This window comes from Miscanthus floridulus, chromosome 3 (genome assembly GCF_019320115.1).
Source record: "Miscanthus floridulus cultivar M001 chromosome 3, ASM1932011v1, whole genome shotgun sequence".
Classification (NCBI taxonomy): domain Eukaryota; kingdom Viridiplantae; phylum Streptophyta; class Magnoliopsida; order Poales; family Poaceae; genus Miscanthus; species Miscanthus floridulus.
This window is the reverse complement of record NC_089582.1, coordinates 3,984,475-4,000,548: the sequence shown is the minus strand read 5'-3', so window position 1 is coordinate 4,000,548 and position 16,074 is coordinate 3,984,475. Positions and strand designations below refer to the sequence as shown.

General features: G+C 42.8%; 1 protein-coding gene and 1 pseudogene across 1 annotated transcript; both read right to left on the bottom strand.

Annotated features, from left to right (window-relative positions):
- Window positions 1-4,859: 4,859 nt before the first annotated feature.
- Window positions 4,860-10,027, bottom strand: LOC136541271 (uncharacterized; annotated as a pseudogene).
- An 869-nt stretch (window positions 10,028-10,896) lies between these two features.
- Window positions 10,897-15,073, bottom strand: LOC136544801 (syntaxin-132-like). The gene is made up of 12 exons (XM_066536869.1): window positions 14,946-15,073; window positions 13,919-14,023; window positions 13,701-13,757; window positions 13,491-13,539; window positions 13,293-13,381; window positions 13,004-13,077; window positions 12,872-12,914; window positions 12,233-12,319; window positions 12,018-12,095; window positions 11,837-11,917; window positions 11,371-11,436; window positions 10,897-11,246 (listed from the first exon to the last, which is right to left on the bottom strand). Exons 1-12 carry the CDS (start codon window positions 14,961-14,963, stop codon window positions 11,082-11,084), a joined length of 912 nt encoding a protein of 303 aa, XP_066392966.1. The 5' UTR covers window positions 14,964-15,073; the 3' UTR covers window positions 10,897-11,081.
- Window positions 15,074-16,074: the final 1,001 nt, after the last annotated feature.

The window sequence follows — 16,074 nt, the reverse complement described above, 5'->3', positions numbered from 1 at the left end:
TAAGTCTAAATCTGTGACAGCAGAGGAACACTCACACATGCATAAATATATGCTATTTTATTAAGGTTTTAAATAGCAGACTATGCCGTTTAGCAGCAATTATTGAAGGATGTAGCGGAAGCTATTTTATTTCGTGATTTTATATAAATAAAACATAAAGATTCCTAATTAATTATGCACAGGAAACAAGAAAGTACGGAAATTTCACAAATGCAAGCTCTCAAATATGTATAGGCTTTTAGAAAAATATCACCAAATCCATTTCTTAACATTTATTCAATCAATCACATGAGTAAGATAAACATTCACATTTATTCAACAGTCAATAATTATTCAATGACCCATTACAATTTACAATTTATATTAAGTAAGAACACAGGAGAGAGGCGTACCTTAGTCATCTAAATTAAAGAATGAATGTGTGCCTCAATCGGTCTTAGCAGTGTTACGACTAAGCTAAATAGCAAAGTTTAAAATAACTAAACAATTGAGAATATCGTAGCAGTAGAAGCTATGAAAAATGCTATAGCCAGTTATTTAAAACCATGTATTTTATAGAATATGCTACTAAAACGAAAAATAAAAGGAAATTTTAGAACTTAGCGCACATATACATGTATGCAGCTAAGGTTTAATCTGGGTGGATGAAGCCATAAGCTCAAAACTCCAGCCCACCCAAGGGTTCTTTATATACAAATAGTTGAATTTACAAAGAAATATACAATTTTCCTCAAATGCAATCAAGCCGGATGCTCTGCGACAAGATAGAGATATACTGTATACTCATCAAACCAGAGCAAATGGCTTCATCCTTTTAAGGCAAAAATAACAGTCGAGATCAAACTTCTGGCCACCTCAGTATCATAAGGGCGGAGTCAGTGATGGTGATCAATGATGGATGGTAGGCTGGTAACTGACCTATCAAAGATGCAGATAAAAATGACCACCGGACAAGCGCGATAAAAATGACCACCGGACAAGCGCCCTGTTCGTTTGAGCTTGTTTCGCTAATAAACCATGGCTAAAAGTACTTATGACTGATTTGGTGTAAGAGAAAAATATTGTTCGTTGGCTAATAAGCCATAACTTATAAGCCAAACACGACCAAGCGAACAGGCTGAAGATATATTCAGAGCGAGAAGATACTGATGTAACATGCAACAGCTCCTCAAAGGCAGCAGAATCCATTTCCATGAAAAACACCACCATCCACTTCACGTTATAGTACATTAAAATCCCAAGTCAATTAACACACTTGAAAGACGGTGAATCAGTTGAGTAACAAATGCACATCAGACGTCGCAGTCAGTCACACAGAAAATCGGCAAAAATCCATATGCAATAACAGGGTCTAATAACTGAGATGCATGCCATTCCAGATCTGCAAGGTTTTTCTATCGATGACCAGTACATACATCTATGGTACGAACCAACCAAAGAAAAAGATGGTAACATGAAACTTCGGTTGATACACCATGCATGTTAACACAACGGGTTGCTGTCAAACTTCATCTGAAACGGCAGACCATCATGCAAGTAACCAGTCAAAATTAGGCTCTAGGTAAACGCAAGCTACTCTGCTTTAGGAAACCCAGTCAGCGAACTACCCTGTTCATGCCTAGAAGATCAACAGTCAGCGAACTACCCATCTAAGGTGCTGCTGAAACCAGTTGCTTTTCCTTCTCCAGACCCCTTGATTTTCCTCTGACGGCGGCGCTCAAAAAGCGCTTTTTACAGAAGCCTTTTGCTTCCCAACTTCCATCAGAAAGGCCCTAATCCTCCTGAATGCTTCCTTTTCTTCAGCTCATTACCTTTGGTGACTATACATGTAAAACAAAGAATTATATCAGAATCCTTCTAATCAAGAGTAATACTCCCTCCGTTCCAAATTATAAGATGTTTGGGTTTTTTTTGATATGTTGCTTTTACTATGTGTATCTAGACATAGCACATATCTAAGTTCATAGCAAAAGGAATTTATCTAGAAAAGCCAAATCATCTTATAATTCGGAACGGAGGGAGTAGTAATTAGTAAAACAAGTATACAAGAAAAAGAATATATCCTCAGATAAATTATAGCCTTCATGACATACTCAGAAATGAACTAAGAGCCAAATCAAGATCCAACACCTCTTATCTAGGGATGGCAGTCCAACCCACTGGTGCGGGGTACTCGGGGGTGCCACAACAGGTTGGTGTGGGTGCAAAATTCCACCTGTGGATTCAGGTGCAGGTGAGTGTCCATTACTTCACCTATGGGCAGTGGCGGAGGGATGTTCATTGAAAAAAGTTACACAACTAAGGGACAAAAGGCACCTTTCAAAAAAAAAGGGGGGCAGAAGGCTAACTCAACAACTGAAACCAGAAAAATAGTAGTTAAGACAAAAGGTGTGGTGTGGAGCCACGCAAATATGGCAACCATGCAGGAAACTTCACAGCACGGGGTCCAACCCATCGGTGCAAGTGCAGAATTTCACCCCTTAGGTAATGTGTTGAGGACAGGTTTTTACTGCCCCCCACACCCAACCCAACCCATTACCATCCCGACTTTTGATCAACACTCAGGAGCAGCTTAAGAAAGAATGAAAGACATATTCAGTTGAAAGTTGTTCCTTGGTGCTTGAAATTAATGCTTGCATGTTTTGTTTTGCAATCCAATGCATGCTCAAACTTCGCTTGGATTTCTTCTAATCATGTCACACGTTCAGATCATCACTTCTTATTAAGCAATTCATATAATTGTTAGGAAGCAAATCTCTAATATCAAATCCAAAGGTAACCAGCCTTCTCACTATGAGGTTTCATGATGGTTATGCAATTCAATAACCAGTGATGTTACTCACTATCATTGGAAGAAACCGACCCCTGCTGTGCCTGTAGTGATGCATATGTTGGACCTAAAACTGGCCAAAATTGTTGTTGAATCTTCAAGACTTGAGAAACAGTCTTCAAGGCCTCTCTTGATGGTGAACCTACAAATGAAGCACGATTTGGACCATCCCCAAGTAGGACCTGCATTCATCACAAAAACCAAATAATTAACCCACTGCTAAATGGACGACAGCATCAAAAGGCTAATTATCTGCATTCACAATCTACCATGTTGTCGAGTGTTAGCATGTCTATGTCCAAATAACTGCACGATGCTTGACATCTTAGCATCGATATCTTGCCTAATACTAAAAAAGCAAACCTTGAAACAATCCCTGAAACTTTAGTCCTTGAACTACAAGATGTTCATAGGAATATAAAACTGTTGCTTCTTTATGGAAATTTAACAAGCATACATTAAACACATTTTTGTAATATTTACATTTGGAAGCACCAGAATGACTGTCTTCAATGGTGCACAACCAAGCACCGGCGGAGCCACGTTATGGCCATAGAGGGCTCCCCCCCCGCCACGCAAAAAAGAAATGAAGATCTATGCTGTTGTGCAGCGTATCTGTGTTGTTGTGCAAGTCTGGATGGCTAGGGTAGCTAATTCAGCCCACAAGGCATAGGCGATGGGCCACCGGCCACATGCAAGCCAGCCCATTATGCACGCAGGAGCCACATGACTGGTGGCACCTGGGACCTGGCATTGCTCAACATGCAAAGCAAAGGGGAAGAAAATAATCCACATCCACCGAGTGGCCAAGACGGCCGGTGGAGGCTCACAGACGACGATAAGGTGACGAGCCGGAAGCCAGAGGCCAGAGCTGTCGATGCCTCACGGCGGCCTTCCCAGTTGACTCGCCGACTCATCATCGGCCCCGGCCGACGGGCGGTGGCGCCCCCATGCCCACGATCGTTCGGCTCTGTTTCATAGACCATGTAGTTTAGAACCAAAACTTATTTCTATGGAACTTCTCTATAGATTGTCTCGGATTTGACAAATGCCCCCCCCCCCCCCCCCCCCCCCATATTAGGCTTCACGCTCCGCCACTACAACCAAGGGTCTCTAGTGCTGCAGGAAGTTGCTGATGAGATTGCTCTCTTGTGCATGGTCGGTACTGAAGCGCTCTGTGAGTTACTCCTAAGGTCGCTTACCCAGACATCTAGTCTGTGTTGTGTGAGTTGGTCGCTGAATTTTGTGTGGCTAAACTGTTAAAATTATATCAAGGGGTCTGTGGGGTGTGTTTGGAAATGAGAGTCCCTAGCTCCTATTTTTCTACATTTCTTTCTTAATGAAATAATATAGAGTTCTCCTGCGTGTTTGAGAAAAAAAATTGAAATATTTACACATCCCATTCTCACACGGCTAATGCTATTACTTATTAGAAAGAATACAGACCTTAACAACTTCAGTAGCTGATGAGGATATCGACCGGAGATTGTATCTGTAGGACAACACAGACGTTTTGTGAGTATTAACCGGGGAACTTTCTCAAAAAGGGCCTACCACCAGAGCGCTTATTAGAGTAAGATACTTTTGTCAATAAAAAGGCACTATTTTCTCAAAAAAATATATAACCCTAAGGATTGATATGCACAGTAGGTTCCACATTTTCAGCCCAATACTACTACAGCAGCATACAAGCAAGCAATCGTTCCTTTGAACCTTGATGTGGCAACTTGGCATTGGCATCTCAGTCACCCATTTTTTAGTTAAAACATATACACCTAATGAAGTTGCATAGGCACATAGCATAACAATCAAGTTAATGGAGACGGGGATCCCGATCTTCCGTCAGGTGATGGTAACTATCCTTGTGGCGGAGAATGACATACCGATCCAGCTTAAGATCGAAAGATCGAACCCTGCAATCTTAGCACCACAGCTCCTCTGGTTATCAACCAAGTCACGGACCAGGTTGACCTCGCCAAGAAGGCTAATCCCTGCCTGCGCAACGAAGAACACAAGCAAGAACAAGAAAGATCGCAACCAAATTGCAGATGTATGATTAATCTCACGAGTTGGGGTCTCACAAACCGATGAACGGCGAAACTGTTCTTGACAAAATAATCTAAGCAAAACCCCAAAACCTAAAGTAGGTGGTGGCTACTGATTATATAGCCTAAGGGACGTCCAAGGATCCATCTTCACGTCCTAAAGGTGTCCCAGCACGTTACAAGGCCCAACAGCCCAAAAGAAAGTGTCGCAACACCCTGGCAGATTCTGGACGCTGACTTGTTTCGACGATTCCCGTTGAATCCGAAGAGCTTTTGACGTGAAACCACTTGGATTGGCTTCCTTATCAAATTATCTTTCCATCCATATGTGGATCATCAAAAACGGAGTCCGGATACGTCCTGGGTGTCCGTTTTATTGCAGACTGGTCCTGACGACCGAGGCAGACTCGAACTCGGATTGGACTAGGCCTCGGGCTTGGCTTGGACATCCTTGCTGGCCTCCTAAGGTGGTGGCCAAGGAGGACGTACAAGGGCTTTCTTAGGTGTTCTTCATCTTCTTGGGGCGTGCTCCAACTTGAGCCTGGGTCCCAAGGATGTCTAACAAGCCCATGACGACAGTGTAGCTCCCGCCAGAAATAGCGACAGAATATATTGATGATTTGGAGGCCTTGCCGACGTGATATTGAGATGGGACCAGATCTATTTGAAAGCTTATCAAACAAGCTTTCCATCAAGTGCTCATTGACCTCGATCGCACTCCGGATGGATGAGTTATGGCCTTCCCAATGAGGCACTGTCAGGCTGCCGACGAACCAAAAGTTCAACTTTGATGAACTTCCATTATGAAACACATTTAAACCTACAATCAAATAGTGACATGTACATATGGAACCAAGTGAATTATAACCAAAGCCACTATGCAAATGTAGAAATGAGCGCACCTTATAATCGTTGTTCGTATCCGAAGGTGCCATGTCCTCATCACAAGTCCTAGATTCTTTTTGTTTGGGCTTAATGTCTGACATAGAGCATAGCAGTAGCACGTATAATGTCCTACCTTAACTTTCAACTTTCTACAAATTGCTTATATTTTTCTCAAATTGAGAAGAGAACCAGGTACGTACCCTCCCTCAAGTATCACCAACAATCTTCCATTTGAGCAATCAGCTAGCAGGGATGTCATCCAAGAGTATCCAGCTGGAGTGACCTAATATTGAAGAAGGAAAGTTACACAAAAACTATGAGTTAGCATAATGTGGCTTCAGCATGTAATGTAATTGCACATCAAAAAACGTCAAGACAACTCCAACATTAAAAAGAAGAACCTGAAAGTCTACAGAACAACCGACTAGAAAACAAGAGTAATATCAATCAAAGGTTGCACTGAGTTTGGATTCCAATCTTCCAATTGGGAACTTCAGTGAACTTAATCGCTTCTTATATTTTTGCCAGTACTTTGGACCTACTGCCAAGTACAACAAAAGGAACATGCATCTTGCACTCATACTGTCATAATAAGTTCTAGATCATCCCTAGAAAGTTTTAGTACTTACATGAGGTTGTACCCCTGATCATGTTTTTTAAGGTGGCGCCTAGTTGTCGCCCGTCTAGGCACTAAAAAAATCTAGGCATCACTGTCGCCACGACCAAAAATCAGCAAAATGAGAGGAGGGGAGGGAGAAGAGGAAGAACTGGAGGACCAGGCAAGGACAAGCGCACCCGTGCTCCCATCCCCATCAGCTCCAGCTCCTGTCGCCATCACAGCTTTCTTCACAAGCCAACTTCTTCGTCATTGGAGATCTGGGAGGGGCAGCAGCAGGCCAGCAGCTCTAGTAGAGGGGATCTAGAAGGGGGCAGCACCAACAGTGAGGAAGGGGAGGGGAAGAGGTAGGGAGGAATGGTTGCGTGGCAGCAGCGCATATGGAGAACAGGGGAGGGAGGGAGGCAAGAGGCACAGGGAGAGGGGCAGTGGCGGCACTGGGATGCTTGACAATGGTGCGGGGAGGACCACAGGTACAGGTAGGTCACGCAACACGCCAGGAAGGGTATATGGGCTGGCTGGTGGGCTGGGCCTTTTTTGTGCCTTGTCCTTCTAATAGTCACAGAAAACAGGGTCAAAGATATTGACCCTCGACCCAGGAACGTCGTCCCCAGCCCGCGTAAAAAGGGTCATTTTTGTCACCGTCTCTCACAAGTAGCATACTATGTTGCTCAATCCCATTCAACCTATCAACCCAGGAAGTTTGTGAATATGCCTTCTTCTTTTCTTTTCTTTTTTTCCTTTTTCTCCCTACTCCATGCTGCTTCTTTGAAGTTTCTAATAATCATATGGCGACGCTTTGCCTTGCCTTATGATCGCCTAGGCGATTGGAAGGGGGTGCCTCGCCACGTCTCACCTTACCACCTTAAGAACCATGCCCTTGATAGAATCAAATGCTTAAAAGCAGCACAAAATCTAGCTTCTACAAATAAGCAGGTCAAATAAACTCGGTTTCTGTATAATGTAAAAAAGAAAGGTCAGCCTAACTTCCAAGAGGGAAGTCATCTGCTTAAGTATTGAGTCTTATCATTCATTTCCCAATAGAAACAAAGTAAACAAAGTAAGAATGTAATGCATACACAGGACAGGAGGGCAGCAGCCACATTTTAGAGTTTAGCAATCAAAATTAAGAGGAATCTTACATCACAACCACCCAGAGGGTCACCTCTAGCTGCATCGAATCCTGCAGATATTATAGTGATGTCTGCGTCAAACTCTGCAGCTCCACAAATACAAGATTCGCAACAACAATAATAATAAAAGCAGTAAGAAAGCTGTGGAACAATATTGCAAAAATATGAGTCCATGAAGGCATGTAAATCAAATGGTTCAAGTGCTATTAGCAAACATGTTTCTTAATATGTTGCCAATTTCAGTAGGATCCTATGGTGGCCAGTCTCGATCCAAGCATAAGTCAATAACCAGAATTGGCTACTTATTTAATTCGGTATTAATGAGAATTTTCCTAGGTTGAAACTAGGCTAGGTGAATTAACCTAGTAGTAGTCTATACATAGCTTCTTGTGCGTCTTTCGTCTTTCTTTTTTCTTTTAGTTAGTTATAGTTCCAACCTTGATAAGCAAATAAGAAACAAGTATTCAAATTTTAACAAATATCTGACATTTGACAATGAAAATTGAAAAGTAACGGCAGAACATTAATTCAAAGGCAAACAACACCTGTGTCAGCAGATAACAAAGCTGTCTGCAATTTTCTTTTTGAAAACATCATATCCATCTACCACAGATCCATTAAGCTCACGGCAATTCTAGAATATGAGAACAGCACCAAAGAAGAGGAGTCAAAACAATAATATGTACTAAATAGAATTTGCAACTTTTCATAAGTTACACTGCTTGCCTGACCATCAAAAATTAATCTTACCATGCTATGTGTAATCTCGTCCACAATTGGCATTGTGGAGTTGAAGCAAAACCATCTATTCTCAACAAGGCGACTAGCAGGTTCCCAATCACTGTCATCTTCCTCTTTACCATTAAAGAAAAACAGATCCTCCAGTGTTGCCCCAGCTTGCTCCCCCTCAGAGTCCTGTGGTAGATCATCAACAGCCATGAAACTTTCCTTTTTTACATCCACACAGCCATCAGGATCAGCACTCTCAACATGACCTATCCTCGCTGTGGAACCCTTGACCTCTTCTTCTAAAGCATCAGCACGGTCATTGTTAAAACTGCATGCTCTGCAGTTCTCTTTTGAGGCCTTCACATCAATATGACTGCCAGTCAACGAGGACACTCCATCCACTCCAGCACAAGGTTTTACATCAAGCACAAGGTTTTACATCAATGTCACAGCTTTGGCATTTGCCATGACAAGCTTGATCAGAAACCCCACACTTCTCCACGCCATGGGAGGTCTCACTCTTTTTGCCACTGCTAGGTGCTCTCATATCAGATGCCATAAGAGGGATATCCAGTGACGCTCAAATCTGCATCTAAACAAGAACAACAGATGAAAAACTAGCTCAAGAAACACACTTTAAACAGATAACGCCAAGCATTATTGATTATACTATAAATCATTAAAGGGTACCAAATCTCACTACGAGCAAGCAGCAGACCTACTCGCGTTGCGTCCCACCTGAAGCACAGGTAGTCAGACCACAGCCATAATAGAACAGTAACATCAGCATTACTGACTAACAGAACATCATCACCACAAAGCGCCAAGACAGCACTGCTGTTAATGCGTTACACTTGCAAAGGTACTTTCTGGAAATGTTTTTTTTTTTTTTGCCAAATTCATCTATATGCTCACCTAGTCGCGGCTACCTACTTTTGCCGCGCAACCTTCATTAAACCCTTCTAAAACCCCACCCATCTCTCTTGCAACATTGTAACACTTTTGCAGCACAGAATCACTAAAACTCTAGGGAACACTCCACCTTCTCACAGCCATCACAGACAACTGCAACATCACCAAAAATGGTCTAGTTTCCAGAGTCTCGAAACGAAACAAATAAAAACTCCAGGCGCCTCCAGCACCACCCCCTCAATAAAATCCCGCACCTCCCACCCAGCAATCATGCATCTCCGTGGCCTGAACTGAACCCACCAGAATTTCTTAGAATATAAACTGCTTTTAGTACCCATCACCATACATCAACCATTAACCAAGCCCAGCAGCAACGAACTGAGCGGACCAGAGGTTAAGTCCCTAGCCCAAACCGGGGAAAAAATAGCTACAGCTACTACAGCAATCCACCCAAAACGCCAGCACGCTTCCTTACCAACGGAAACGAGAGGATAACCGAGGCCCGAGCAGATCCCCACCGCGCGTCGATCTGCCGAGCGGAGAGGAGCGGGGATCCAGTGGGAGGACGACGAGCCCGGGCAGATCCCCACCCCCGGGAAGAAAAGGATGACACGCCCGGATACGGCGGGAGGAAGGCGGCGCGGGGCAGGAATTCCGCAGGCGGCAGCAAAACCGGCGGCCTCAGTGCCTCCTCACCCGCGAGGCCGCGACGGGGGAGTGGTGGAGGACTGGAGGGGGGAAAGGTGCAAGAGAGGGTTAGGGCGTAGGGCCCCAGAAGCCAGTCAGCCGTTTTTATATTGTTTTTCTGTCTGCTCTAGCCGTTTGAGGGGCCGGGGAAATTACTTTTGGGTCTTTTTACAATTTTGTCACAACACACGCTCTCCCTCGGCCTCGCGCGTGATTGTCATCAGCTCACTTTTGAGCTTTTGTTTTGTGAGATGATGATGTCATCCGCTCACATGCTCTGGCTGGCTCAAGTAGATTTTCATTTTCGAATATGCAGATATTGAGGTACAAGGATGCACAGTAGGTCCTGTTTGGCCTGTTAGGATATTATTATCCACCTGTTTTTTAGGCACTGTATGCACAGTAGGTCCTGTTTAATTTTCGAATATTTCGGATATTAAGGTACAAGTATGCTCACACGTAGAATTCGTGGCAAGAGACTTGTTTGGAACACGAGAATTCCTTTTATGTTTTTATATTTTTCACATGAAATTCATGTGCAATTCCTATAAATTACTAGGTTTTAAACGGGAACTACCATAGGACATATTTCATCAAGTGGGTCGTGGGCTAGTTGTTCTCCGAGAATTTTATGGCGTTGTTTTTAGCCATGTTGTCTAAAACAAAATGAAACACACACTCTCAATGAAAAGTTTTATTCTATAGTTTTATAAATATTTAATTTCATGACTTACTGAGAGTTGGCATTCATGCCCAGAGAGTTTCATCGTCATAAAACACACTTCTCTTTCTTGAAAAAGTTGCCACATCATCAGAAGTGCCTGTGTGACAGCTTATTAAATGCAAATGAAACTCTAATAAAACCCATCAGTCCTCAAACCCCACAAATTAATACACATCGATCCTCGAGTATTTGAGTTCACATTCACATTAATTACGTTTACACCATGACCATATCAGCTTTCTTAATGCGCCCCCGCCCCCGCCCCCCCCCCCCCCCCCCCCCACCCACCATCGGCATACGATCACAGCGGCATTTCAGAGAGCTGGGGCCATAGGAGTGTCATTACCACCGGACCGGACTATCCCAGACAGAATGAATCGAAATACCAAAGCTTCTGTTGTGTTGACCATAGGTACAACGATAAATCACGAATCACCCACAAAAAACTGCACATATTACACAAACAGAAAAAGGGCAACAACGTATATCCCATGCCATGCCCTCCTTGTTTGGAGCCACGCTAGCCCTTCTTCCATGGCTGGATGACTGCGACGACAATGACCACCACTATCACCAGCAGTAGGATGATGGCATAGCACATCCACTTCCTCGAATTCTTCTGCAGTTTCTTCGCATTCTGGAGTGCGGTCACGCCATGCTGTATGTGATTGGTGGCGTTCGAGACCTTGAAACAGAGGGTGGAAATTGACGTGTAAGTGATTTCATCAAGCTTGTTATTAATTATTGAAAAAACACATGGTGCTTGTCCTATATACAGCAGGCTCAATGCAGAAGTGGAGAACTCTTACATGTGTCTCGATGTTGTTGATCATGTCTCCTTGAGCCTCAACAAGAACTGCCATGTCCATGAATATCTAAAACACAAAAACAAAGAAATGGTATAAAGAGGCAGAGACGGTCAACTTACTGAATGGTACATGTGTTTTTATGTGTGTTCTATATTCTTTAAGTGTTCTAAATTAATCCCAGCAGCCAGCTCCAACAGTTGACCGCTAAGTGTTCTAAATTAATCCCAGCAGCTAGCTCCAACAGTTGACCGCCCACCCCAACCCAGACCACACATAATCACATGAGTTAGGGACGCAGCAACTACACCAGTTAGTGTTATTTATTTAGAGTTTCTGTTGGAAACTAGACGGTATATTGAGGGGAACTGTGTTCATTGAATGGCCATAGCTTTTGCAACATACTATATTATTACATAGAAGAACTTATGCCAAAAAGAGAGAGAGAGAGAGAAGAAAAAGGCATCACCTGTTGCAACTCCAAAAGCTTCCTCTCTAGATCCCTTACAGCATCATGTCGCTCCTGTATTTCAGCAACTGTGTCCAGTATCTGCAAATGTGGAAAAGTAACATATTTAGACCTGTTACCTGAAACCAATATACTACCTCATAACTCGTAATGACCTATGTAACTATGGTAGACCACATACCTGGCCTCTTCCCTGATGTTGGATAGCATCTTTGAATATTTGCTCACTTTTTCCGGTCTCTATCAAGTCATCAATTGTCTGCACGGTTAGAGGCAACCACATGAGAAATTGTGAAGTCCACCATAATCAAAGTTCACTGGAAAATAACAGCACAATGACATGTACAAGCATAGCCACAGGTGAAAAGTATGGTGGTGCACATGTGCAATACTCACCTCTTCATCAGGGCGATTACCAGTTACAGTAAAAACCCTTCTTTCAACAACCTCCTGGTACTCTTGCCTGATTGCTTCTCTCAAGGTCTGCACCAGATATTAATAGGGTAACTTACATGATACAAACAATATATTTAATTTTCGCCACAGATTTGTTGGCAATTGGCAGGTATTCGCAATGATTTACAAACTTGAAGCCCTTCTAGAATCATACCGTCAGCTAACTAATACTGAGAACCGAACCTGTAGCTGACCATATTTTTATTATTATTATTTAGTTGAGTAAAACATGCTATCATCAATGAAGATACTCCCCCTGCTTATAATGAGTCAGGCATGCAGAATTCTTATAATTGGATGTCTCTCAGGCATGGAAAAGTAGAACACTTCCTCTTTGCTACTCTAGAAACCATATTCAAATCTTCCTAGAACCAATTAATTTTGTACAAGTTTGTGTTTTAAGATCATCCTATGACCTATGTTAATAGGACCCCCCCCCCCCCTGCCCAGGGGGGCTTAGGTTACTAATCACCCTAACCTACATATGTAGGGGGAACCAACATATCACAAAACACTTAAAACAGCATAAGCATCACATGCATGGAAAGGCAGGATTTTTCCACCAAAGGAACACAGTACCTGAAAATCATCCATCCGCTCCTTCAATTTCTTTTTCACTGCTCTGTAGAAATTGGAAAACATATTGAATAAACAACAGATTCATGTAAGCAAGTAAGCAGCATAACTAAAAGCTCTGAGATGAAATGTTACCCAGTAGTTTGCTCTCTTGATCGGTCCACGGCAGAACCCTTTCCACATCCTGGTTTTTGCCTATTCGATAAGTTCTGTTCCATAATGGTAGCAAACAATTCAAGGTTTGTTGATAGCAGAGCACAAGTTAGCTTGATTTAAACAATTATAAATACCTATTTCATAAGTTTTCAGGAAATGTTGTTGGTTACAATGAATTTAGCAATGTTTCTGAACAAAAAATCTTACAAAATGACATATAATAACAAAGACAAATACTGATAACTATCAGGGTCAAGCAAGAGCATACATCTTTTTCCAGTTCATCAACTTTTGTCTTTGCCTGACGAGCAATTTTCCCCACTTCATCAATATCTTTCTCCATCCGCTGCTTAATTGCTGTGAAAAAAGAATTGTTGCGTCTAACCATAAGCATAGAGGTATTTCCAAAAGAGTGCATACATATTTCAGATAAAGGTTAAATCTGCTAGAATAAACAAGTACTTACCTTTCATGGAACTTGCTTTTGTAACTGCTTTGGATTCCTCATTTGCAGTCTACAAACAAAAGTTTGGTTTCTGATATTAATGCACATGTCGAACATAGATTCATAAGGAAAATGGTAATAAAAAACAAAATCCCATTGTGACTACTAAAACCCAGGCCGTTAGCATAAGAAAAAGAAAACGACAAAGAATGAATGGCGGAATGAATATACCTGGAGCTTATTCAATAGATTTGTCAGCTTTGCAATTAAACTCTCAATTGCATCGACCTGTTATATCACAAAGCATTATGCCATTAATCAGAAGGGAAAATGTTGGAGTTGGACAAACAATATTTATGTAATTCGATGCGAACAGCAGAGTACATGTAATAACGTAAATATGGTAAGATGGAGAGATGCAAGCAGCAGAGCATTTATGCAAACAGCACCTTCTTCAAGAAATCTTTTAAGTTGTCTGAAGCATCAGCCTGATGCATTCCCATTTCAATGTCCGCATCTCTCGAGGAGTCCCGCCGAGGGAGCTCAAAGGAATCCTGTGAAATACGAATATTCATCAGATGTTACACAAGTACTACAGTTCAATCACAGAAGAATGGTAAATTATAATTTATAATCCCAGTATGAAAAGCCGTGTGCTACATGTACCAACTTAAAATAACAGGACTGCGACCCACATAGGAAATATCACCATTCCATTCCCAGCAGGGCAGATAGATTTCCAGTTTGACTATTTCACATCATTTCCATCGCAAAAGTGTATTTAACAAAGATTACAATGCACCATGAAGAAGTTCTAGCCAAGCGGAGAAAAGAAAAGGCTTTAAAACACATCAAACTCCAGTTAATACAAAGCCTCCTTAACTAGAACTTCAACGGCTGAACGGCAGCACTTAATACATCTGCTAGTGATCATTGCCGCTGTTTAATCAGGGCAATTGCTCCACAAGCAATTAATGATGCTTGAAGCAGGACAGTCCACTCCAAAGGTAGAGAATACTATCTCAAAGGAAGCTAAAAAAAGAGCATCTCCATCCCCGACACAGCCATAGGAGGGAGGCACAGAACAAGCAGCCAGAAGCAGAGCAAGCCCATTTTGCTTCTAGCGCAATTCAGCTGCTCCCGAACCAAAACCACGCAGATCTAAGGCGACGACCCGGCAAGCGGGCACCCTACAGCACGTAGCCGAGAAGCCCCGGGGCCGGTTGCTTCCACAGCCCGCCCCGCATTCCGACCCGCCGCCGCGCGGCTCAAGCAATCCCTTCCCTCGCCGATCACTCCACCGCCGCCGGACCCTCCCTGGACCCGGGAGAGCCCCTGCGGGAGGAGCGCGCAGCGCCGACCGGCCCGCCCCAGATCTCGAGCTCGCGCGCCGGATCCCGGCGAGCGGTTGAGGAGGTGGGGGAGTCTTCCCGGATGAGAGGAGAGGGTGAAGGGAGGGAGGGGAGGGGCGCTTACCGTGAGGAGGTTGTTCATGGCGGCGAGCGGCGAGGAGAGAGAGGCAGGAGGGCGGCGAGCGGCGAGGAGAGCGAAGGCCGGGGGAGGAGGAAGGTGTGGCCGTTGCGCCGCAGAGGATGCTTAAAGCTGAGGAGAGAGGTGGGGTGGGCAGGGGTTAACGCTGGGCGCCGCGGGTGCTGAGGCTGGCAGGTGGGCCATCCGGGGCTCTTTTTCGGCAGGGAGGCAGGCTGGCAAGTGTCATGGAAAGTTTTTTTTTTTTCTTTTCTCTTTCCACTCCAGTGGTGTGAATTGAATTCCATATATTATATAATCAGCGAGGAAAGGGAAAGAAGTGTGGTCGATAGAGATAGAGCAGTATTTTGATGCAAATCCAGCTGGCTTCTTCGCAATCTCGCGAATAACCTATTTTTGAGCGGATTTTATGGCAAATAAACCCAACAAAAGTGCCTGAATTTTAACTTTCTTCTCGGCGACGCTTATTAATGGTAAAATTACAGATTTAGTTTGTTGCAATTTATGTAGACATAATCTACGATGTTCGGTTTCGAGAATAAAAAGAAATCCATTAGACAAAATTATAAACCCAGCGAAATCTGATTTGTCATGGCGTAATGACAATTAATAATTTATAATTGTTTCTATAATCAGACAAGGATAAAAAGTTAATAGATTATGATACAAAGACAAATAACAAAAGTAACAATGTACTTTTATTAGTTGGTTACACAAGAGTGTCGTCTGAAATTATATATAAATTCGGACACCTAAAGAGAAGTGTCTAACAAATGGTCACTATACATTTACTTGTTAAATAAATGTATACTAGATAGCATGTCCGTGCATTGCTACGGGATAACTAAATTTTTTATACTAAAAACACACGGATCGCACGATAAGATAACAATACTGTTAAATTAAATACCGACGTCAAAGTGATATTTAATTCAAAAAGCAAAATTCGTGAAATTAACACAGTCACGGAGAGCGCGACGTCGCAGGCTCACAAACTCTACTGTACAAACTTTTTCATGATACGGCGAAGATAATATTTTATATCGGCAAAAAGAATTCTACGATATCCATTTCTTTCATGCGCCAATAAATCCATAAATAAGTTCCGCTGCATCTC